Raw genomic sequence first — 25,665 nt, forward strand, 5'->3', positions numbered from 1 at the left:
CTTATTCTGCCTGTTTCTGTGGTTAAAAAATCCACAGTCAGCTGCAGTGTAAAGCTGAGATTAGCGTATTATGTCACTCCAGCATAAATGTATGATGTGCCTGCAGAAATGATTGGTTTGTTGACTGAAAAATTGCATTGGGTCATGATGTTGTTGGTCAGAGAAATGATTTCTCTGTTTTCCCCCGAGCTCGGGCCTAAATGGACCACACAAACCTCTGAGAAGCAAAAATGTCCTTACCCAAAGAGCTGTCCTTGTTTGGGATTTATCTAAGGCACTGGCCAATCACCTACTGGCTTCAGCCAATCCTGCCGACAACGCCAAACTACACTGCATCTCCAGTCTGAGTATGGTTTGGTCCTGGAAATCCAGAATACACACCTGTACCCTCACTTAGTGGTGGACTGTAGAGGGTCTTGTCACAGGCTAGTCTCTGCTGTACCAGCTGCTAGACGTGTTGACCGTGGTCAGATCATCAGCTGATTTATTATGTTTATAGATATATTTGGAGCCACGTCAGCACGTTAGATCCATTCTCCTTCCTCTGACCTTTAAGGGAAATTCAGACCTCAAATTTCAGATCAACCATAAAATAAAACCATTTTAAACGGGACAAGGCATCTGAGACTGTGTGTTATGTTGTATAGCTGTACATATCGCTCTGTGGTGTTCTGGTTCTATGGAGGAAGACCCCAAAAACGATGTCAAGTCTGTAGATATTCATCACAGATTAAAAAAAAAGCCTCTGTAAATTAACCTGACTTCTTCTTGGTTAAATTCTGAAGTTGTTTTGATTATCGCGTCATGCTGTAATGCACAGGTGTCAAACTCAAGGCCCAAGGGCCAAATCCGGCCCGTGGAATAGTTAAATCCGGCCCACAAGATGATCTGATATTTCTGTTCTAACTGGCCCATCAGTCTGAGGTCTGAGGATTTCCTCAAGTGTAAAAATGTAAACTTATCCTGATGATTTAAGATTCCCTTGTTAAGTCACAAAATCTGAAAAAGTAAGGAGTAAAAATATTTAGATAAGAAGTCAAGAATGTGGGAAAAGAAATTAATTTGTGTTTTAATTTCACATTTTCAATTTAGCATCTCACAGTTAAGACTCAAACTTAGGATTTTGACTTTTAATTTCATACTTTGAGCATTTCAACTCATCATTTTGACTTCTCATTTGATATTTTGAGCTTTAAGATTCATAATTCTAATTTTTAAGTGATAAAGGTTTAACCACATTGAAATTTAAAGTAAGACAGGGTGCATCAATCTTGTTTTAAAATACACCCTGAATTTTAACAAACAGCTTTAAAAAGCACAGAGCGATCTTTATTGAAGTAAAAAGAAGTAGATAAATCCCTGAAATACACAGAACCAGCTGATCTAAAGCTCATGTTTGACATTAACTCAGTTTCACATCCATCAGTGATGAACCTGGCTGGCGTGGGCCTTCAGGCTGCAGCTCAGCGAGGCTAACTCGTGCTGAAAGTGGCATCAGTGCAGACCCACCTTTTTGGGATGGCTAGGTAAGCCCAGCACCCCTATGAAAGGGTGACAAAAGGTGGGACCAACGGGTCAGTAATTTGGGACCCTGTCCAGCTTTTGGTAATGGAAACACTAATAAGCCTGAACTGTGCCAAACTGAACCGAACCGCTTAGTGGAAACACCTGTGAACTTAGGGCAGGGGTGTTAAACTCAGTCACAGCAGGGGCCGGATTCTGGATTCAGGACTAACCTGAGGCCTAACAGGGTCACCTTTTTAAAAATATGAGATAAAATACAAAATAATTGGTTAAAAAGGTCAAAATATGACTGAAAATGTATAATTATGACTCTAAAAACTCAAAATACTAAATAAGAAGTCAAATTATGAGTTGAAATGCTCAAAGTATGAAATTAAAAGTCAAAATCCTAAGTTTGAGTCTTAATTGTGAGATGCAAATTTGAAAATGTGAAATTAAAACACAGGTTAATTCTTTTCCCACATTCCTGACTTCTTACCTAAATATGTTCACTCCTTACTTTTCACTAGTAGTTTGCTACTTATACTTGAGGAAATCTGCAGACCTCACACTGATGGGCCAGTTAGAACAGAAATATGATATAATCTTGCAGGCCGGATTTGGCCCTCAGGCCTTGAGTTTGACACCCATGTTTTAGAGGAGCTGAGCTGGGCCCATGTGATTAGAAACAGAACATCTAGATTCGTCTTTATTCAAGTAAAATAGTAACAAAAGTTAAAAGTCCACCTTAAATAACACGTTATCCTCATACAATCACTGATGTAGTGTAGAGAGAGAAGCTGATCTTAGACGGTTGAACAAACATCTCACCTTCTGGAAGTGTCTGCTCCTTAAAGTCCAATAAAAACAGGATCGTACAGTCTGTGCTTTTCTTCCACATTTACTGATATAGTGTGAGTGTTTTTCTATCATAGTAATAGAATTCATTGATAAACATGTTAATGCTCTTGTAGGTCAGCCAGTGTTCACATTAACACAACAGTCTGACCAGCTCTAATGAGTCCTCAACAATCATCACCCACTAGAGAGCACCTTTGTACCTGCTGTCAGGTGTCAACTAAGGCAACAAAGAAGAAATAATAGTAAAGTCCAGCAGCTTTGTTCTATAAAACAGGGTTCTTAAACTTTTCAGCCCATGACCTCAAGGTGCCGGAGACCAGGGATCCGTACCGTACCTGTAAGTGGCTGAGGCAGAGTTGAACACAGCTGAACAGCCTGAACAGCAGCTGCAGAAGGGTTTCTTAAACATTACTTTGATTTCAGCATAAATCTCACAAATCAGCATGTTTTTTGGAAGGTATCTGGTGACCCCTTCTTAGTGCCTTGTGACCCCAAAAGGGGTCCCGACCCCCATGTTGAGAACCACTGCTCTAAAAGACAAACAGAAAAGGTGTATGGAGTCAAATAACGCAGCATCACTGCCCCGGTAGGTGTAGTACATGTTTCCAGCAGCAGATGGCAGTGTGCTGTTAAAATCATCAGCCCTGTGTTCCTGTACTTTCTCTTCCTCTAGAATAAAAACCTGTGCTGTTTTCAATATTTCCCTTATCAAAAATGAATGAATAAAAATAAAAATAAAATTTCCTTGGTAGTTTGAGTTCAGCATTATTTAGTTTGCAGTGTTTTCTAACATGAAAGAATGACTATTGTAATGACACTGGATCTCTCTCCTCTCATTAACTCCCTGTGTACATTCTTTGTAATAGTTCAGTACAAAAATGCAACTCTTCACACTCAGAATACTCTGATAAAATCTAAAAACAGGAGACCGTGACCCAGAGTTTGTCTGACTTACAGCTGGACTCTGAAAATGTACACATCATTAAAGTACTGTTGAATGTGACCATTGATGATAAATGCACAGAGGAAAAGCAAACCAGAGTCTGTGTAGATGTGACGAGGTCCCTTTTCCATTAGAGCTGAATCGGGGACAGGAGGTCCTAAGTAGAACACCATCCCCTGTGGAGATCCAGCAGACTTTGAGCTGCGTCGCCTGAGCTCAGCTTCACTGAAGCTTCTGTCGATGTGCTGTGCAATAGCTGTCCTCCTCTCTGTCCTCTTCTGCTCACTCTAAAGATGCTGAAGCCCAGTGACTCCCCCGAGCTCATGTACTATCTCAACTGTCTGTACAGAGACCCCAGGAAGGTGGTGCTCCACAAAGGATCCACGGGCCTGGGCTTCAACATTGTGGGAGGCGAAGACGGCGAGGGCATCTTTGTCTCCTTCATCCTGGCGGGAGGGCCGGCTGACCTGAGCGGCGAGCTGAGGAGAGGAGACCAGATCCTGTCGGTGAGTGAAGAGCTAGTGATGCTCCAAAACTAGTGCTAATAAACAAATTAGAAAAAATCTAAAGCTTAGGCTTTGTTATCGATTAATCACAATTAATTGCTGATATGGGTAACAAAGACTTAACAGTGACGAAACAATGTGTTCTCTATGTGCAGGAGGGCAGACTGTCAGCTTCAGTCTGGGATGATGTTGGTCCTTGAATATGTCAGTAAAACAATTACAATTTAGAGCAGAGCATCTGTTTATATCTAGTTTACAAAGCTACTTTAGCTGGAGGTGGTGCTGTGATTACTCTGCATGCATTTTTTAGTCAATATTGACAGCTCTGCAGAACTGCATGAATAGACGTGGTATGGACATGCAGACCCATAAATGTGTGCACAGATCCACAAATGTTCAGTGATCAGTAAACATGTAGAACAATATCCAAATCCTTATTCATGGCTGAACAGTGGAAGTTTGTGTTCTTCCAGCTGAAGAGTGGACAGTCATCAGTTAAAGCTGAGGTCGGCATTTTTAACTGTTTGCAGCCTTTCTGCTGTGATAGATCAACAAATATGTGATTCAATCCACTCATATCTGTGGCGAGGGCTTTACTGCCCTCATGTTAACCGTTGGGTAGCATCCCTTCTTTATCAAGACATAATGACATATAAATATATATATTAGAAATATATATATATATGTAATAATAAATATAAAAATATAAATAAAAACAATATATACAGTGCTTAACAAATATATTAGACCACCTGTCATATTTGTCTCAGAGACCATCCAGCATCATGAAGTGCTTTAATGCGGACTCTTTCATTTTCAGTGAGCTCTCCACGTTTTACCATTTTGAGCAGGAATGAGGAATTTCAAACTGAATTCACCCAAATTTGATCTGGCTCACTGGGCTTCTCTGAGAAGTCAGAAATGAATCAAGCATAACATTCAACCACTAAAACTCATTTTTCTGTTCAGGAATGCAAGTAAATAACTATAATTTGACATATTCATCAGAAATATTGATGTGCTTTACTATTTTTTCAGTTTTGTTGTAAATCAGTGAATTTGAAAATTCATGGATAACAATACTAATTCTATTTTAGCATTAAAAATATCATTTGGGTTAAAGAGCTTCTACATATTGGTGTATTAACCATTGCAGAAACATAAAAAATGATTTTGGTAATTACCAATGCTGGCTTCTTCTCTCCATGATCCAGCTTTAACTGTCATTTGTGGATGGCACGGCCAACTGTGTTGACAGACGATGATTTCTGGAAGTGTCCCTGAGCCCATGCAGTGATTTCAGTACAGAATCATGCCTGTTTTTAATGCAGTGGCCCCTGAGGGCCCCAAGATCACTAGCATCCAGTATTGACCTTCAGCCTCGTCTCTTTCTTTCAGGGATTTCTCCAGATTCCCTGAATCTTTTGGTAACTTTATGCACTGTAGATGGAGAGACACTCAAAGTCAATTCACAGTTTTATGTCAAACATTTTTCTGAGATTGTTCCAGTTTTTAGAAGCAGTTTTTGGCAGGTTGGTGAACATTTGCCCATGTTTACTTCTAAAAGACTCTGCCTCTTTAAAATGCTCCTTTTCCTCTCAGTTGTCACTGACCTGTGGACAATTAACCTATTAAGCTGGACTCTTTTTCTCATTTTAACCAGAAAAGGCCCAGAAAATGTCCTGTTAGTGTTAGCTTTTGCCTGTTTTTCTGGAGTACATAGAACTGTCAATATCTGGCAGTTATTTACAATTTACTGAATGTTGAAAGAGTGTTTGAACAGTTTCAGATAAAGGAAAGAAGAGGAAGGGGATTTGATGGTAGAGTTTTAGTGAGAAAAGGTGGAGGTACTATAGTGACTACGGGTCGGCTGTGAAACACAACTTTTCGGCTTTCGGAAAGCGGTTGAATTTTTCCAATAGTGTGCTACAGTTGAGTTTATATTGTAATGCAAAATCTGCTTCCCCTGTACGTTGCCAGAGACACACTGGGTTTATAGGGTTGAATTTTACACACCGCCCCAACTTTTTTGGCATTGGTGTTGTGCGTCCAGTCCTGCAGGTCACTTGTTCTCTTGAACTGAGGAATCATTTCAACCTCACTTGTTTGCTAAACAGTATATTTCTGTTTCTTTTACAAGCATGTTTGAGTTGAAATGAAGGAGAAAAGCTGTTAAAGAGACACCATTAGCCTGTTAGCTCAAGGCTAGGTGAATTAGCAATATGGAACACAGTTTTTGATCTGTGTGCAGTTCTGTATACACATCTGCAGATCTATTATAGAATATGAAAGAATGCTGCACATGTAATATTGTAGCAGTGGTCTCTATATTCAACTCTGCTGTCAGCTAAAAATGTCTTACCCCTAACCCTACACTGGCTATTTTGTCATTTTGTTAATTTTCTTTTGACATAATAAACCACTCAGAAAATACAAACCATGCTCATGTGTGGTATTATCTTTTTCAGCACTTCCTTGACTTTATAAAATGAAAACTATGTTTTTGTAAGTTTAATTTATTGTATTAGATATAGGACCTCCAAAACACACAACACCCCACAAAAACAGGTTTTAAAAAATTGTTATTTAAGATGATATGTTGTCATTTTTAAAGATAAATTACAATATGCTGAAATTATGAACAAATATCAGTGCCAGTCCTGCACAGCATGGTCCCCTATGTATGACATTATTTTTTATATCAAATTAAAATGATCATATTTCCTGTTTTACTCAGCCTATTGACATCAAACAAAAACTGAAAGATAGCTTAAAGATCATAAATTCCTCATGAAGTGACTGCAATGCAAAATATGGTTTTGTTTTCATGCTGTCATGTGACTAAAGTAACCATGATGGAATCACAACAGCATGATCGTGGACTCTAAGAGCTACTCAGTCATTAATAAGTCAAAATACAAACTGCACAGACATAAATGTGAACAGTGTGTTTGCTGTTACACCAATATAGAAAGCAGACTGATAATACCCTGATTCTAAAGACCCACATTTATCAGTCAGAGGCTGGCAGCTTGGTTTCTACAGAAATCTCTACCAGAGCAGATCTGCTTTAAAATGGTCCACTGGTGTTAACATTGTGTGTTACCAGTATATTTATAGACTCAGTAATAGTCCTACTGGCCTAGATTAATTCTCAGAGCTTCAGGGCTTAATTGTCCTGCAGCCTTTCTGCTCTGTTACAGCAGAGAGGTGCACTCGTACGTCTGTGGTGGTTACTACTGCCTCCTGTTTACACGTGTACAACATGTGAATGTCGTGGTTCAGCCCCGTGAGCTGCAGGATGCTTCTGTGTGTCCTGAGTGATACTTCTGTTCTCTGAGCTGATGTCATCCTGTAGTCAGAGCTCTAAAGACATCCTGTTGTCTTTAAATTATTGATCATATCTCTCCCTGTCATTCTTTTACACTGAGGTGTACTCAAACCCACTCTCAGTCTGTGTGCCTCTAAATCAGTTTTCACAAACGTTAGAACACAAATAGTGAAATAATCAATATTCTCCTGATGACCTTGTTTGCTTTTGTAGGTCACAAAGAGGCATCAGCTTTACTTCCTGTCTGTTCCTAATCCAGATTAACCCCTGTATGTTTGAGCTTTAAAAAGTTCTCCCTATGTGAAGAATTTAGGGGAGAAACCCCCTAATTCAGTCACTGACTGTCAGGCTGTCTAAATGTAAACTGGTGTTGCAGAAGGCTTCCCTACCTGTGCAGCTTTTCATTTAAATAGTGAAACACTCAGAGTTTATCCGCTGTGCTGAAACTGTTGGACCTGCTGATCTTTTACACAAAAAAAAAAAAAAAAAAAAACATCAGGCTGGCTGCAGTACCTCAGTACACCTCACTGTATGCTGAAGTTTATGAGACTATAGATGTGCTAAGACATTTAATATTGTTAAAGTAAAATATCAGTGGCTGACAAGAGGAATGATAAATCACTGTTGAGAATTTTTGGGCCAGCTGATCTGATTTTGGGGGGACCTGAGAGTATCAGAGGCTAAAAGTTCATCTCCACATTCAGACTCCAAAATTGAGCAAACTACAAAAAGCTGCAGCCCTTTATAGAGTGTTGGAGATGCTTAGCATGGACTGCTTTAATAGGACCATGAAACGCAGTAGATACCGAAGCAAAGGAGCACAAATAATGCAGCTTTAACCCTTTGGTCTGCATTTGTCTGCACATTATGAATCATGGTATCCTTGTTTTATTTATCAGTATATTTACCTTTTATGTTATGAATAAACTAAATATATTTTACTTGTCATAATGTTTAAAACAAATTTAACACAGCAGCACCATCTAGTGTTGAAACTAAGAAGAGCAGCACTGTTGAGCACAAGCTTCATGTAGTTTGGGCTATATGTCATTTTACTCTTAATATTTGCTGCAGGCCAAAATTTAAGGTCCAAAGTCTACATTTGGCCCCTGGGCCATTGTTTGGACACACCTCTAAATCAAATTTCTGAAGACCCAGGCATCAGTAACTGTAGCAGAAGTCACACTGTTGTGTGCACGCTGACCTGCTGAGAGGAAAGAACGGCGCCGTCGTTAGGAGGAAGTGATTGTTCTGCCTCATTATCATTAATTGTAATAGTTTGCCTCCTACACAAATGCTCCCTGTGCAGCAGATTACTCTGTCTCTTTTCATTCCAGGGTCCTGGCGTTGAATAAATCGGTTATTAAATCAACATGACGCTGTCTATTTGATACATTATATCCAATCAGAGCACCAGTATAGCTCCATGATAACAGCCAGTTAACCCTGTCAGGCCTGAATCATCAAATAATGGTCTGGATCCTGTCATTCCTTCAGTCTGGAGTCCATACAGGACTCTCTAACATGTTAAATAAAAGAAGTGGAACTATACTCTTTTTGTGTCATATTTGGGGCATCAGGTTTTAATTTTTCAGTCTACTCCTTAAAAAGATTTAATTAGAAAATAAAAACATTCATTTTGATCTCCTCTTTACATTTCTGACATTACTCACTGTTACTGATGTATTTAGATATTCATTTTAGCTTTTATTTGCTGTCTATAAATTTAGCATAAATATGTATTTAGATAAACTCTGATTTCTAAATTGATCATTTATCATAAACATCCAGTCACTCATCAATAGTTGTGTTACAGCAGATTTTATATTAACCCATTCAGACCAGCAACTGTTAAAAACAATCACCCTTCAAACTGAAGTTGTATTTGAATACAATCTCCAAAAGTCAGCGTTTTTTTTTTTAAATCACTGAATTTCAATGTTCTAAAATCTAAATTGCTCAGCCTCTGTAGCAGGAACAGACATGAGACAAAGTCTTCAACCTTTTGCTTTAACTGTAAATAATGATGTTCATTAATGTTTTAAATTGTAGACATCTTCCTCTTCAAACTTGTTCCGGTCTGAGCCAGCAGGTCAGAGGTCACGTTAGAACTGTGGTTAATGCCAACTCTGCCTGAGGCCGGCAGCCGTTGGCTGTCAGTGGTTTATTTAAAAGCTTTTTTTTTTTTAGCCATCAGGATTTTCCATGTGAAGCTAAGGAGGCGAAATCAGATCTTTGTTTAATCGAATATTTATTTATTATTATTTATTTATTACTATTATTATTATTTATTTATTTATATTTTACATGTGCGTTTTAGTGAATCATGCTTCAGTTTGTCCATCATGTGTCTTTAAAACAACTATGGCCGCTAGCAGCACTGAAAGGCCCCCGTATCCCGGCCCATGGCGGGGAGTGTTGCAACCGCGGGAGTGTAGGATTAGCTGGATGTTAGCAAACCTGTGCAGAGAGACCATGAAGACCAGTGATACTCAACGTGTGGCTCTTTTCTGGTTCCATTCTTCTGTCCCTGTTTTCCATTCTTCTGTCCCTGTTTTCCATTCTTCTGTCCCTGTTTTCCATTCTTCTGTCCCTGATTTCCATCCCTTTTTCCCTGTTTTCCATTCTTTTTTCCCGGTTTTCCATTCTTCTGTCCCTGTTTTCCATTCTTTTTTCCCTGTTTTCCATACTTCTGTCCCTGTTTTCCATTCTTTTGTCCCTGTTTTCCATTCTTCTGTCCCTGTTTTCCATTCTTTTGTCCCTGTTTTCCATTCTTCTGTCCCTGTTTTCCATTCTTCTGTCCCTGATTTCCATCCCCTTTTCCCTGTTTTCCATTCTTCTATCCCGGTTTTCCATTCCTTTGTCCCTGTTTTCCATTCTTCTGTTCCTGTTTTTCATTCTTCTGTCCCTGTTTTCCATTCTTCTGTCCCTGTTTTCCATTCTTTTGTCCCTGTTTTCCATTCTTTTTTCCCTGTTTTCCATTCTTCTGTCCCTGTTTTCCATTCTTTTGTCCCTGTTTTCCATTCTTTTTTCCCTGTTTTCCATTCTTTTTTCCCTGTTTTCCATTCTTCTGTTCCTGTTTTTCATTCTTCTGTCCCTGTTTTCCATTCTTCTGTTCCTGTTTTCCATTCCTTTTTCCCTGTTTTCCATTCTTCTGTTCCTGTTTTTCATTCTTCTGTCCCTGTTTTCCATTCTTCTGTCCCTGTTTTCCATTCTTCTGTTCCTGTTTTCCATTCCTTTTTCCCTGTTTTCCATTCTTTTTTCCCTGTTTTCCATTCTTCTATCCCTGTTCTCCATTCTTCTTTCCCTGTTTTCCATTCCTCTGTCCCTGTTTTCCATTCTTCTGTTCCTGTTTTCCATTCCTTTTTCCCTGTTTTCCATTCTTTTTTCCCTGTTTTCCATTCTTCTATCCCTGTTCTCCATTCTTTTTTCCCTGTTTTCCATTCTTTTTTCCCTGTTTTCCATTCTTCTATCCCTGTTCTCCATTCTTTTTTCCCTGTTTTCCATTCTTCTATCCCTGTTCTCCATTCTTTTTTCCCTGTTTTCCATTCTTTTTTCCCTGTTTTCCATTCTTTTTTCCCTGTTTTCCATTCTTCTATCCCTGTTCTCCATTCTTTTTTCCCTGTTTTCCATTCTTTTTTCCCTGTTTTCCATTCTTCTATCCCTGTTCTCCATTCTTTTTTCCCTGTTTTCCATTCTTCTATCCCTGTTCTCCATTCTTTTTTCCCTGTTTTCCATTCTTTTTTCCCTGTTTTCCATTCTTTTTTCCCTGTTTTCCATTCTTTTTTCCCTGTTTTCCATTCTTCTATCCCTGTTCTCCATTCTTTTTTCCCTGTTTTCCATTCTTTTTTCCCTGTTTTCCATTCTTTTGCCACTTTTTCCATTTTTGCTGCTTTTAGGCCATTTTGCTGTCTCTTTCATTCTGCTTTTTGCAATTTTCCTCCTTTTTTTGCCCATCAAAGCTGTTTTTTGCCATTAAATGCCACTTTTCCCCCATTTTTGTCACTGTTATTGTTTCTTTCATTCTGCTTTTGCAATTTTCCTCCTTTTTTTGCCCATCAAAGCTGTTTTTTGCCATTAAATGCCACTTTTCATTACTCATTTTGTTGTCACTTCTCACCCATTTTTGCCATTTTATGCTTATTTTGCGCCTTTTTCACCCGTTTCTATGTCACATTTTTGTTGCTTTACCTTAATGTCATCGCCATTTTAGTCCATTTTTTCACCACTTTTCACCACTAAGACTGTGGCTCATGCAAATGTATTTTTTAAGAATTTGGCTCTTTTTTTGAGCAGGGTTGAGTAACACTAATGAAGATTCTTCCAGAAATGTTATTAAGACAAAAACATAGTGCGGTGCGCTTCCTGTATGAGGTAGTACTGCCCTTCAACAGTAGGTGGCAGTATGACAACGGTAGATGTTGATATATAGAAGTCATCAGGGCAGGATTATAGATCATGTAAAATAAAAAGAAGAAAGGGCCTGTTATAAAAGAGGTACTACTGGCATCTGACAGTAGGGGGCGTTTAAAAAGAAAAGCACGTTTAAACGTTTGGTTCTCCTCTGATTGTCTAACCAGGTAAACGGCATCGACCTGAGAGGAGCCACACACGAACAAGCAGCAGCGGCGCTGAAAGGAGCCGGTCAGGTGGTCACCATCTTTGCCCAGTACAGGCCAGAAGGTGAGTCAACAAACACAGAAACTCTTCTGAAGCTCAGCTCAAACAGGAAGGAAAATAACGCTGAGTTATTTCTTGTTCTGGATTTGGGTTTTTCTTTTGTCCCGTGCTGCACTACTTATTAGATTTGGCTCTGACTTCTGGATCCTTCTGTTTTCTTATGGATAGGATGTGAGTGAGGCTGAGCTTTTCTCAGATCACCTTCAGAAGAAATCTGCTTTATCTAGATACGCAGATACACCCCCAAGAATTAGGCCCAACTATTGGAGGGTGTTTGCTGTTATGAGGATTGTAACATTGTAATTCATTCAAATCATCCTCAAGTGTGTGGCATCAACATGACTAACATAGAATCTGCTTTTGATGCCTATTTTTTAAACCTTAAAAGTTGTCTGTAGTTAAACACCAGGAGGTCATCGGGCGGAGAAGGGCAAAGTTGAGACATGATGTGAGCTAATCTCATCACAGCAAGCCGGGAGCTCGACCCCCCTATCAGAGCGAGTCGATGTGCAGACTCTGTACTGCTTACTGAAAGACCGGCACAGCTGCACAGACACTGCATGCTGTGGACTGACAAACAGAATTTAAGTTGTCACGCTAAAGGACAGGTCAAACCTTTCTACTACAGACTGCAGCTTACACATCGGGACGACTCAACACTTCTCCAGCTCAGGGTCCCAGGGATCTGGAGTCCATCCCAGCTGTTATGGGGCGAGGGTCAGGGTTCAACCCTGCACTGGTTGCCAGGAAATCCCAGTCAAAGCCACATTCAGACAGTTTATAGTCACAGATTTACCAGACAAGCATGTGTTTGGTCTGTGGGAGGAAGATGGAGAACCTATAGAGAACCCACATCTGCTCATAAGTGTTCAAACCAGGAACCTTTTTGCTGTGAGGGTGACAGTGCCAACCACTGCCCTACCATGCAGCCCCCTTCAACCAGATGTTGTGTTCTTCTACACCTCTCAAACATGGCAACAAACTTAAACACAGTCATATCAGCCAGATTTGACCCACATCCTAATTCTGGTGTTACTGCTGCAGAACAGAAAACCCATGAGGACAGCCAGCTGGTGGCAGTGGTTTTCTAACTACAGTCAGAGAGTGTGTGGTCTCACAGTCTGGCAGGATAAAATAGTGATCTAGTGAGTTTGTTCAGAGGGTTATTATGCTGAAACCCTAGTCCTTACTTCTAGATATGGTTTTGTGGTTGTAGAACACCTGAGAGACATAAGTGAAGTTTCACAAAATTGTTAGGGTTTATTTTTTAATACTCTACTTGGTAGGATGTGTAGCTCATGTAGAAACGGTTGCTGTGGCTGTCTGTGAGACACCAGCCACACAAGTTCAAGTCCAGCTGGTCCAGAGCTCAGTGCAGCAGGATGTTAGTTTATGACCTGACATGCCAGATAGACCGTTTCATTTATCCATCACATGTCAGATGTCTGACGACCATCTGAGAAAAACTCAAGAGCAGAACCCCAGAGGGTGACTAGATGAATGTGTAGTCTGTCCGGTTATGAATGGCCAATCATGGTGACAAAACATGACCGATTTGGCATGTGCAGCTGCATTGGTGGAAAATGTGCAGTTAAACCACACCAGTAGCTCCCTCCCCATTCTCCTAAAATGATGCTGATTGGTCAGGTCCGTTCTCAGTCCAGGGACAATCCTTTCAGACTGGAGCTTTAAAAATTAGATCTGCCTAATGACAGACATGGAATCTGGACAATCCATCAGCTTAGCAGGGTGAGTTAGTGTAGACCAGTTAGTCACTTACTCCACATGGCTGAGGCCACACCTGTGCAGGTAGTCGATCATTGTCCCAAAATATAAAAGATGTATGCATGCCACAGTACCCTGCTGTTTTCAAAGTTTCCAGGTTTCTCTACAGCAGAATTTCTGAGCTTGTGATACGTTTACATCCCCAACACAAACGTGAGATTCTTAAAAAAAACACTTTAAAAACTTTGAGACTGAAGTCCATGTAGACTCACTGTTCCTGAAGAGATGTTTATGATATAACCTGGTCCTAGAGATACATCCTGTAGTCAAGCCAGAGTTTTCTCAGTTCTGCAGCCTCGGCATGTTAAATCCCTTAACTCATACTGAGCGTGTTCATGCTGATTGTGATTTAGCAGAGACAGTTTGCTGACCTTCAGTGAGTGAACATGTAATGGATGAGACAGCTGTGACTGGTGCCATGTCTCCTCACATTAGCATCATGAGCAGCAGAATCACTGAGGGCTGCAGAGACAGTGACTCATGTTCAGAGACTCCAGAGTGACAACATCACAGACTGTGAGCAGCCCAACCCTCAGAGCCCTGACCACGCTGTCTCTGGACAGATCCATGATGCAGCTAGTTACACTCTTCTCAGTGCTAACGCTACATTATGTAGCATTAAAGGGATATGTCAGTGTTTTTTGAAGTAGAGTTGTATCGGATACGAGTTTTCTTGAGCATTTGCCCTTTAAGCAGAGATCTGCTGGGGGGCATCAGCAAGGAAGCTAGGCTATACAGGCTACAGAGGTCTACAGTTCTACATGTAATTTGGGGAGTTTTACATAAAAATGAGCCAGAAAATGTTGTTGTGTCCCCAGAAACCTCAGTTTTTTGGATTATTATTAAATGCAACTGGGTCTGCAGGCTTCATCAGCTCTACCTTACCCTTAAATTCCACATACTCCACCCTGCAGTTTTGCTCTTACCTCACCTGTAGGATTCATTTCTGAAGCCTAGAGCAGTTGGAGAGATAAGATCATACGTTAACACCCGAGTCAAAGAGGGAGTGGCCGTAAACAACAGGTTACTTTGGTGGTGACCCGTGGTTTATGCCATCAGCTGTGACATACCGTTGACATACCGATGAGAGTTAAATGGGGATTCTCTTCTGTCGGGCATTCTGAAACTGACTGGATTGGACTGCAACCTCCTCTGATTATGTAGGGCAGGGGTTCTCAACATTGGGGTCGGCACCCTATTGGGGGTAGCGAGACACTGAGGGGGGGTCTCCAGAAGCCTTAAAAAAAAACTAAGAACACTTTTGAATTACACTGTTGCTACTTTACACCAATTTTGCCTTATTTCAACCTTTTTGTCACTTTTTCCCACCAATTTTGAGACATTTTTGCAACTCATAACCCATTTTCGTTATTTTAAACCCTTTCCACCACTTCTTTCTGCCTGTTTTTGCCACTTCTAAACCAAATGTTGAAACTCTGTCTATTCTTGGCTCTTTTGACACATTATCACCACTATTAACCCCTTTTACCACTTTTAAGCCACATTTTACAATCTGATATGCCCATTTTTGCCAGTTTTTGACTTTTCTGCCTCAGCTAACCCTTTCTTGACCGTTTACATCAATTTTCATCCCATTTTACCAAATTTCCACCTGTTTTTACCATTCAATATGTCCATTTTTGCAATTTTTTTTTTTTTTTTTTTGCCACTTTTCAAAATTTTTTTGGCATTTCTAACCAATTTCTGCTACTTTCAAAATCTAATTTCACCACCTTCCCAGCATTATTAACCCACACTCAGAAAAATGAATCATGGCATAGTTTATTTTTATTCACATCTATTTGATTTTGTTTGAATGATTATATTTTTAGAATTTATTTATTCAGATTCCTTAAAATCAGGATAAATCTGTTGCAGCACATAAAGTTTATTGGCCTTTTTTTGGTTAAATCTAAGTAACTCAAATGATGGAAATTTTATATGCAATTGAAATACATTAATCTTAATAATTAGGCATAAATATTTCTGAGTGCATTCTAGCTATTTTTAATGTATTTTTAAGAGGGCTACTTACTACACAAATGAATTAAATGTGTTTCTTTGATTAGAGTGGTTATTATTCAGGTAAAATATAAAAGACCACAGCTTAACTTTACAATGGACCATGATTTTGCTGGTCCCAGTTTGGATGGGCCCCAGAAAGCCCCACCCTCTAATGGACAGCCTTGTCTCCACATGACTATTCTTGAATGTTCATGACTGTGTTCAGCCACCCTCAGGTCCAGTGGGGGTCCCTGGTCTCTGGCACCTTTATTTTGGGGGTCGTGGGCTGAAAAGGTTGAGAACCCCTGATCTAGGGCACATATCCCTAACAGTGAGATGCTTCTGGCACATGCCTGCAGAGACTGATCATGGTGCGTGCTGTGGATTTTGAAAGACTGATCAGAGTGGGAATACTTTGGGTGAGGGTGTGCGGCACAACGTGGCACATAGAGAGTTTGTGGAACGAGGCGTAGCAGTCATTTAGATGCCAACAAATGTTTAAGGACCAGCTTTAGAAAATAGCATGATTCTGCTGTCATACAGACAAACGGGGCTTTGAAGCCCTCTGAGACTAACAACTGCTTTCTCTTCTTACCCATCAGAACTTGCTCTATGCTCCCCGAGGAGGGCCCACTCTCCTGCACCAGGTTTGTGCCATTGGCACCTTTTGGCTGCTCTGATTTTAAGCATCATTCACCAGCGCTGGGCTAAGTGGGAGTCACTTAGTCAAAGTCTACCTACTCTTTCAGCCCTCTGAAACACTCCTGATCCTCTTTTCCCCCAAATGCTTGGTTCTCACTCCTCCACTGCACATGCACGCTGTGAATTCTCCTGACTTTACCTCCTGTTTCTGTGCTTGACCATTCAGACTGTGTGCACACTTCCCCCCTCTCTAATGACGCTATGAAGTCTTTCTGGTGTTATTTTCAGTTCAACACAACAGTTTCAAACCAGCTGAAGTCTCTGTGGCTATGTCTACAATCACACGCTGTTCCCTACAACATTACCAGCTCTACAGAGGTAGGATGTTTGCAGATGGCAACGCATCACTGTGAAGAACTCCAGATGGGGGGCAGGAAGAGAGCATGGCCAAAATGCCAAAGCTTTGACTTTATGACTTCAACATCAAATCCCAAACATATGAGATCTTTATCAAGTCCTGATGTACAGTGCCCCCTTTCTGATTCCTGAGTTTTTTGCATATTAATCACATTTAAATGTTTCAGATCATTAGGAAGTGCAGTGTCTGAATGATTATATGATTTTTAAAGGGGGGGGGTTCAAACCTATCTGGTGATAGGAAAACGTAATCACCCCCTGAACCTAATAACTGGTTGTTCCATCCTTGGCAGCAGTAACTGAAATCAAGCGTTTGTGATAACTGGCGATGAGTCTTTCTCATCACTGTGGAGGAATGTTGTCCCACTCTTCTTCTCAGAGTTGTTTTAACTCAGCCGTATTGGAGGGTTTTCCAGCATGAACGGCCCGTTTAAGGTCACACCACAGCATCTCAGTTGGATTTAAGTCCAGACTTTGACTTGTCCACTCCCAAACCTTCATTTAGTTTATCTGAGCCATTTAGAGGTGGACTTGCAGGTGTGTTTCAGGTTGTTGTCTTGCTGAATAACCCAAGAGTGCTTGATCTTGATGGCCGGACGTTGGCCTTCAGGATTTTCTGGCAGACAGCAGAATTCATGGTCCCATCAATCACAGCAAGGTCCAGGTCCTGAAGCAGCAAAGCAGCCCGGGACCATCACACTGCCACCTCCATGTCTGACTGTTGGCATGTTGTTCTTTGAATCAAATGCTGTGTTATTTTTACTCCAGATGTTCAAAGTTCCACTTCTGTCTGGTCAGTCCACAGAATATTTCTCCAGAAGTCTTGGGGATCATCAGGATGTTTTTAGTCAAATGTGAGATGAGCCTTTGTGTTCTTTTTTGTCAGCAGTGGTTTTGGCCTTGGAACTCTCCCATGATGCCGTTTTTGCCCAGTGTCTTTCTGATGGTTGAGTCATGAACTCTGACCTTAACTGAGGCCAGTGAGGCCTGCAGGTCTTTGGATGTGGTTCTGGGTTCTTCTGTGACCTCCTGGATGAGTCGTCGTTGCACTCTTGGATTCATTTTGGTTGGCCGACCACTCCTGGGAAGGTTCACCACTGTTCCCAGTTTTCTCCATTTGTGGATAATGGCTCTGACCGTGGTTCGCTGGAGTCCCAAAGCCTTGGAAATGTCTTTGTAACCTTTTCCAGTCTGATAGATTTCAATCACTGTCTCATTTGTTCTTGAGTTTCTTTGGATGGTGGCGTGATGCGTTTCTCTCTGAGATCTTGTAGCCTACTTCACTTTGTCTGACAGCTTCTATTTAAGGGATTTCTTCATTTAACAAATCTGGAGGTAATCAGGCGTGGGTGTGGCCAGTGAAACTGAACTCTGCTTTCCAAGAACTGTGGTTAATCACAGTTAACTCATGATTTAACACGGGGGCAATTACTTTTTGAGAGTAGGATAGGTTTGGATCGAACCCCCCCCCCCCCCACACTGCATTTTCTATTTACTTGGGTTGTCTGTGGGATATTAAAATTGGTTTGATGATCTGAAACATTTAAGTGTGATAAATAAGCAAAATCTCAGGAAACAGAAAGGGGGCAAATACTTTTTCACGGCGCTGTAGAGTAACACTTCAAGGGAAAAGTTTAAAAAGCTCACAGAAAAACGGTGTCAGACAGACACGGACTAAGAACAGGCAGACAGCGATCCAGACCACTCCCTGAGAGGTTTTGTTTCATTTAGCTACTAAACTTTTACATTTGGCTAAAATCCCAAGAATTATGGACTGGAGTGGCAGTAAGTCTGAAAACACAATACCACAGCAGTGTCTGCAGCTTGTGTTTACAGCTGGATAGTTATTCTGAGGCTTTGTTTTAGCATTGTTTGCCTGCAGGGTTTTGTCACTTTACTTTTTATTTTTCTCTTTAGTCTGAAGTCTGCAGGACTTGGTCATTTGTGATTTCGATCGCCTCAGTCATCAGGGAAAATTCCTTTTCTGTAAAATGTAGTGATCAGACCCAGTAAATAATATCTGGAGTTATTCTGATGGCAGCTGCTGCATGAAGGTCTGACTAGAGCTTCACCGTTCTTATTTCCTGCAACTATTCCACACCAGCATTTTCACTTCCTGCCCCTCTGGTCTGACTTCTGCACACCACTGATGATGTGACTGCAAACAAGCTACAGAGAGGATTGTTGTTGGTTTTAGACACAGCCACAGTTATTTTTTTAATGTGACCAAAGCAAAAACAGGCGAATAATGCTGCTGTAAAAATCCTACAGGAGGTCCAAGGAGGAGAGTTAGTCCCGCTCCTGGTCTGGACACAGCCTGCTTACGGGGGTTTGTGGAAGTCAGCATTTACAGTTTTATTCTTGCTTAAAATCTGCCAGTTTGTCATGGAGCTATAATGAAAGATACTGATTAATATAAGGTATTGTGGCATCACATTGACTGCATTTTTTTACTGAAGAATGAAATCAGGATAAGAACAGAGCTCAGAGTAGTTCTCAAGAATGTGAAACAAAGAGCCTCATTTATCATAAATTACTCAGAGCCTCATTCACTGACTGTTCTTCAGATTTTTCTTAAATTTGTCCTTAAAGACCCTGTAAAGTGGAAATAAATCTGTATTTAGGTTTGTTGTATGACAGCTCACTGTGTTATGAACTCCTAAATCAAATTTCAGACAAATAAAACATCTTTATGTTTTTAAAATTAAGCTTCAAAATCATGAAAAATGAGACAGTAAGGTGTGGGCATGTCTGTTAATGAACTGAAGCCACGCCCACTCAGGAGAAATACCATCCTCTCAAATGAATAAAGTTCAAACCTGAATTTGGAGCACAGCTGCCTGGTTCTGTGCCAGAGGAGAGACAAAGTCTGTTTTGTGTCTCTAATCTCTGTTCTGATGCTTTAATGATCCATAGACCACTGAGGCTGATAGATTTGGTAAATTTACCTCACAATGAACAGACAAACAGCATTTAACTGACTGTTAATTTTCAATAAAGGCAGTGACATCAGCTAACAACAGACTGGGCCGAGATGAACTGCTCTGTGATTTTAGATTGGAGCGTTAGATGGGCGGGGCCATTCTCCACTGTGAGCTGATGACATCATGAGCCCACATATTAGCCCCGCCCACACTAAACCCAGCCAGGAAAGAGGTGAAAAACTTTCTAAAGGCCCAAAATCCAGAATTCAGTCTCATGTAGATGTCAGTGTTTTAACATGTTTACAGCAGCATTCCAACTTTTCTAGAGAGTTCAGACAGACTTTGGATTTGACTTTACAGGATCTTTAAAGCTCCTTCAGGGAAACCGACGTCAGACTCATGATTCGGTCTGAAACTGCTGAATTATTCTCTCTTTTGTTCTTAAATGATGAATGACATGTTTTTGTTAGTTTGAGGCTTCTGCACATTTTTCCTGATTATTATTAAGCCATGCCCTTTTTATGCCCATATAAAGGCATGCAGCAGCAATGAGACCTGGGTAATGTTCAAATTGGAATGAACTGTATGAATATTTGCACAGTGCACGCTGAGTTTAAGGAATACTTCGACAGTTCTAAAGTTCATGTGGTGTTGCTCCAAATAAAACAGAACAGGACAATTTAACGATGTATTTATTCCAGGAGTGGGCAGAAAATGTAGACTATAAACCGGCATCACTAAACCCTGCTCAATCAAAGAACCAAACTGTTGAAAAATACCATTACAATGCCCACAATCTAAGTGGTAAAAGGGGCAAAAATGTGGAGGAAAAGACATAAAGGGCAGAAAGTGGCATAATTTGAGTGAGAAGTGACACAAAAATGAGTGACAGGTGGCAAAAATGGTAAAAAACAAAAAAAGTGTCAAAAAATGAGTGAAAAAGGACTGAAATGGGAAACAGGCAGCAAATCGTGGGAAAATGGGCAATAAGCAACAAAGAGTAGCAAAAAAAGGGGGAAAAAAGTGGCAAAAATAGCAAAAAACAGGATACAATAGTCAAAAGCTGGGGGAAATGGGGCAAAACCTGGATAACAGTGGCAAAAAGAAGTGACAAAAGTGGGCTTAAAGCAGTAAAAATGGATTAAAATTGGCAAAAAAATGCAAATAAAGGGCAATGAAAATATGCAGACAAATAATAAAGGTTGACAACTAAAGCCAAACCCTAAGCATGGGAAACGAACTGATCAAAGAGACTAGCAGTGGATAATTTCTGAGGTCAAAGTTTCCTTTTATCACTGCTATTAACTCTTTAGGTGCTGTAGATGATATCAGTCAGTCAGACAGGGCTGTCAGTAGAAACATCATAATAAGACAAAGATGCATCCATGATTATTTCAAACATAGTTAAATCTACATTTATAAGAACAGTTTACAGCATCTATGAAGGTTGTTTTTATTTTTGTAGTTAGAGATAGACTCTGATCACTGAACAGAATTCTGAGTTAACCTCTTAGTTTAGAAAAGTTTGTTATACAAATATATTCCCAGTGTAAATTATTGAAGGGCATCGTTCTAAATAAGATAAGTGGGCATATAAATAGATACCAAATCATACAGATCAGTTCACAGAAACGTTTGTAGAATTTAAAGGGCGTTAAAAAGTTTAAAAAATAATATAAATTAAAAATGTAAAAGAGAAAAGAAAAAGACAAAAAGAAAAAAAAAGAAAGAATAGGGAGTATTGGTCTAGAGACAAGGTTGGTAAAGAATTACAGTCATTCATAAGAGTTCAATTTAAAAAAATCATTTTACCATTAAACTTTATTCTGTCATTTAAAAAGAACGTAGTTTCAGATACTAACGGGGTTGAGGGAGACTTTCAGAGGAGAATGGAACGTCTCACCTGCAGAGAAGTAAGCTAATGTTCCTGACTGTAAAATGTTTATTTAGAGTTTTCAATGCAAAAAAATCCCACTGATTTTTTATTTATTTATTTATTTGTGCAGTTGAGATCAAACATTACATGCTAACATTAAAAGTTGACCATATTTAGGTTGAAAAAAACATGCAGTAAAACGTCATTCAGTCATTTGTTTTCAGCATATTTGAGTGCTGTTGAATGTAAAATTCATCTTTTAGCATCATACTCTGACTTAAATGTGAGTAAAAATGCTCTCTGCTGTTTTTAGATTTTCTTCTCGGCTATAAACAGAAAACTTTGGTAAATTTCAGAATCTTTTTTAAAAAAGGCTCCAGGAACAAATCTCTCCATGAGAACAGCAGGAATATTTTAACGTCCATGCCCAGATTTTAAAGGAGGATTGAAATGAACAGTCAGGGTGGTTAAATGATTAGGAATCAATAATAAAGGTTGGATCTTCTTCAGGACATTTATGAACATCAGACCATTTAAAGTGAAATAATCTGAGTAATTGTGTGAGGTGTGCCGCTGCCCTCGTCTCCTCCCTGTGCTGCTTAGAGAGAGAGAGGGAGAGAGAGAGAGAGAGAGAGAGAGAGAGAGAGAGAGAGAGAGAGAGAGAGAGAGAGAGAGAGAGAGAGAGAGAGAGAGAGGGAGAGAGAGAGAGAGAGAGAGAGAGAGAGAGAGGGGAAGAGAGAGAGAGGGAGAGAGGGAGAGAGGGGAAGAGAGAGAGAGAGAGAGAGAGAGAGAGAGAGAGAGAGAGAGAGAGAGAGAGAGGGGAAGAGAGAGAGAGGGAGAGAGGGAGAGAGAGAGAGAGGTTTCCCTCTCTGAGCTTGTCTCAGCAGACTCAGACTGTTAGAGCAGAGAGGACGGCACAAGAAGGAGAAGTTAAGAAAAGACTTGGTAGAAGATAGAACTCCAGAGTGAGCATGCAGAAAGGTAGGTGGCAGATATAATAGAGACATGCTGTAATGATTATTACTGTAGATTCTGGTTTGTCTTTGTCTCAGTGAGGGTTTTCTAATGTTAGTTTGCCCACATGTTCAGGCTCAGCCTTATTTACACTGGAGTGCAGTCACAGGATGATGAAAATGTCATTGTTAGACGTCCTGGAAGAGTCTGATCCAGGTGTGGCTGATAGAAAAAGTATTTAAACATTTGCTTTATTCTCTTAACCTGAATCAGACTGGTGTTAGAACATTTCCAGTATTATTGTAGCTTTAACAGAGAACTCTGGGCTCCTCTAGCCTGCAGTCTCAGCCCACAGGTTGTGCAGGCAGTTGTTGGTTGTGTCATGACAGAGCATGTCATGTTGATCTTCTCTAAGTGACAGATTAGCCAGCCGTGCCTCAAGCTATCGGCTTCATCATCACCATAGTAACTGCACTGTCAGGAGGAGCACACTTGTCAACAGAGCGACGGCTTTTCACATCCTGACATCCTCGTCCTCGTCCAGAGTGCCAGGAGTGATTCAGTTCACGGCCTCAGACATCGCTGCCCAAATCCTGCTGGGTCAGACCAGTACGCCATGGTCCACATAAAAATAATCAGGAGAGGTTCCTCTGTTCTTCTAGGGTTAGTGACTCCCAGGACCACCTCCAAAATAAAAAAATATCTAAAATCTAATAACATCCATGACAAGTCAGCATAGACTAAATAGAGCTGTCAGTGTGAACACCTCAAGTCTGAAATAGTGTTGTTAGTTTCAGTCACATTTTAGTCGTTTCTACCTTTTACTGTTTAAATCTGAAAAATTCTTACATTTATTCTCTCTGCCTGAATCTGCAAACCATACCTGTGTGTTCTCTGCACTCTGCAAACCTGCAGCTGAGAGACAGGCTCACCCTACCTAACAGCTTGTGCTCTCTCTATCATGGATTTTGAATGTCAGACAAAAGCTAAACTTTTTGTCAGAGTTTTATCATATAATATCTGTTTTTAGCTGTTTTAGCTGGGGGTCAGTCCCATTTCTCCCCCTCAGCCCTGATCTTTGCTCTTTCCCTTGGTTTTGTACGTTCCCGTCAGGTGAAGGGGTGTCCCCCTACATAGCTGACGAAATGAACATTTTTCAGTTTCAAACTAAGTGGTAAGAAACATTTCCCACCATGCACTTGTAAAATGACACAATGGACTACAAAGGAGGCGCATACATGTAAATATTTTCAGCATTTATAAATGAATTTAGAAAATACAACAGTTGTGCTTTCTCAGTCTTTAGCTGCTAGGGATGTGAGTTTATTGTAATTTTCTTTTTGTACACGTGTAAACCAGGACTATTAACTGTATATATATGAACAAAATCAGCACCCTAATCCATAGTATGAATGACATGGTCAAAGCTTTATTGTCTCCTCTGATGACACTGCTGTTTAACCAAGAATAGCAAGGCAGCAGCTGATGCTACTCATCATAGAGTCCTCCTGCTCCCACAGTGATGCCACGTAAGTTCACCGTTGTTCCTTAATGTTTCATTTCAAATAATCACGGTCAGCTCAGTGGACAAGTTTAACTTTAGATATTACTACGTCTCTCCATTCAAGTTCTTTTCTCTGTGGTTAAGCTAATGTAGCTAAACTAGCTCTGACATACCAGGCATTATTTTCTTTTCTTTTAAAATTAAATCTGGTGTAATCCAAACATGAACTAAAGAGCTCTAATCTTCAGATTAGAGTGAAAGTGTAGCAGAGAACAGGTTGTTGTGAAATCTTCTCTCTTATTTCAGTCCTAAGTGAAGACATGGACAGATAAGCAGCTTATTGTCTGAATGAACGTCCAGATTTACAGGGCTGATGGTTCGGGGCTGAAGGTTCAGGGATGAAGGTTCGGGGCTGAAGGTTCAGGGCTGAAGGTACAGGGCTGAAGGTTCAGGGCTGAAGGTACAGGGCTGAAGGTTCAGGGCTGAAGGTTCAGGGCTGAAGGTTCGGGGCTGAAGGTACAGGGCTGAAGGTTCAGGGCTGAAGGTACAGGGCTGAAGGTTCAGGGCTGAAGGTACAGGGCTGAAGGTTCAGGGCTGAAGGTTCAGGGCTGAAGGTTCAGGGCTGAAGGTACAGGGCTGAAGGTTCAGGGCTGAAGGTACAGGGCTGAAGGTTCAGGGCTGAAGGTACAGGGCTGAAGGTTCAGGGCTGAAGGTTCAGGGCTGAAGGTACAGGGCTTAAGGTTCAGGGCTGAAGGTTCAGGGCTGAAGGTTCAGGGCTGAAGGTTCAGGGCTGAAGGTTCAGGGCTGAAGGTACAGGGCTGAAGGTTCAGGGCTGAAGGTTCAGGGCTGAAGGTTCAGGGCTGAAGGTACAGGGCTGAAGGTTCAGGGCTGAAGGTTCAGGGCTGAAGGTACAGGGCTGAAGGTTCAGGGCTGAAGGTCCAGGGTTGAAGGCCCAGGGTTTGCTGTAGTTCTTTACTCTCCTCTCTGCATGCTGTGTGTTTCAGCTTCACTCCTCAGGCCCCGCTATTCATTTAGCAGGGAAATCAGTTTTATTCAGTCCTTTAGTGTCCCATTCAAACGCTCATACTGATGTCCATGTTCAGAGATTACACAGAACATTCTGGACCAGGTGAATCATTATTATAATGAAGCAGTAGTCTAGAACTGAATATAAACCAGTCATTGTGCTGGTCATATAGGTGTTATCAGGTATATAAATATAGACCAGGATGGCTCTGAGTCAGCTGTTATTTCAGGACAACATCACAAGGTTCAAAGGTCATGTTAGAATATTACTATGCTACAAAAAACTGGCTATATTTATTTAAAGTGGATTTAGACTAGCAGCCAGGGTGAACTGGCCACACTGGCTCTGTTTCTTCAGTCAGTCACTAAATCTTTATCTGTACTTGCCATTTCTTAGCCAGACTTATCTGCAGGTAGTCTACATAGAGGGCAGGTCTAGACCATTACACTATTGTAACTCAGAAACTTTTAACAGAGCTACGGTAGAGAGAAAATGTCCCTTTATCAGGCAGAAACCTGAGCAGAGCCAGACTGATGATGAGCAGCCTTCTGATGAAGAGGAGCATGCAGAAATAGAGATTTTATTCTGAAATTCAAAAGTACTGCATTCTATAAAGGTGGCTAAAATGTGATTGTGATTAAATGTGAAATTCAGTGATTAACTGTGATGTGAATAATTTATTGAGAGTCCTGAAACGTAAAGAAATAA

General features: G+C 40.6%; 1 protein-coding gene across 6 annotated transcripts in view; it reads left to right on the plus strand.

The window, feature by feature from the left end:
• dlg2 (discs, large homolog 2 (Drosophila)) overlaps positions 1 to 25,665 on the plus strand; it is a 249,892-nt gene that overhangs the window by 197,396 nt on the left and 26,831 nt on the right. For 3 of the 6 annotated variants that reach the window (XM_041801111.1, XM_041801113.1, XM_041801115.1), the window contains 3 exons: positions 3,657 to 3,813; positions 11,725 to 11,827; positions 16,216 to 16,260. In XM_041801111.1, coding sequence (XP_041657045.1) covers positions 3,657 to 3,813; positions 11,725 to 11,827; positions 16,216 to 16,260 — 305 coding nt within the window. The remainder of the gene's footprint in view (positions 1 to 3,656; positions 3,814 to 11,724; positions 11,828 to 16,215; positions 16,261 to 25,665) is intronic. The other 3 variants (XM_041801112.1, XM_041801114.1, XM_041801116.1) reach the window with 1 other exon arrangement.

The sequence above is a fragment of the Cheilinus undulatus genome, linkage group 12 (assembly GCF_018320785.1).
Source record: "Cheilinus undulatus linkage group 12, ASM1832078v1, whole genome shotgun sequence".
Lineage (NCBI taxonomy): Eukaryota > Metazoa > Chordata > Actinopteri > Labriformes > Labridae > Cheilinus > Cheilinus undulatus.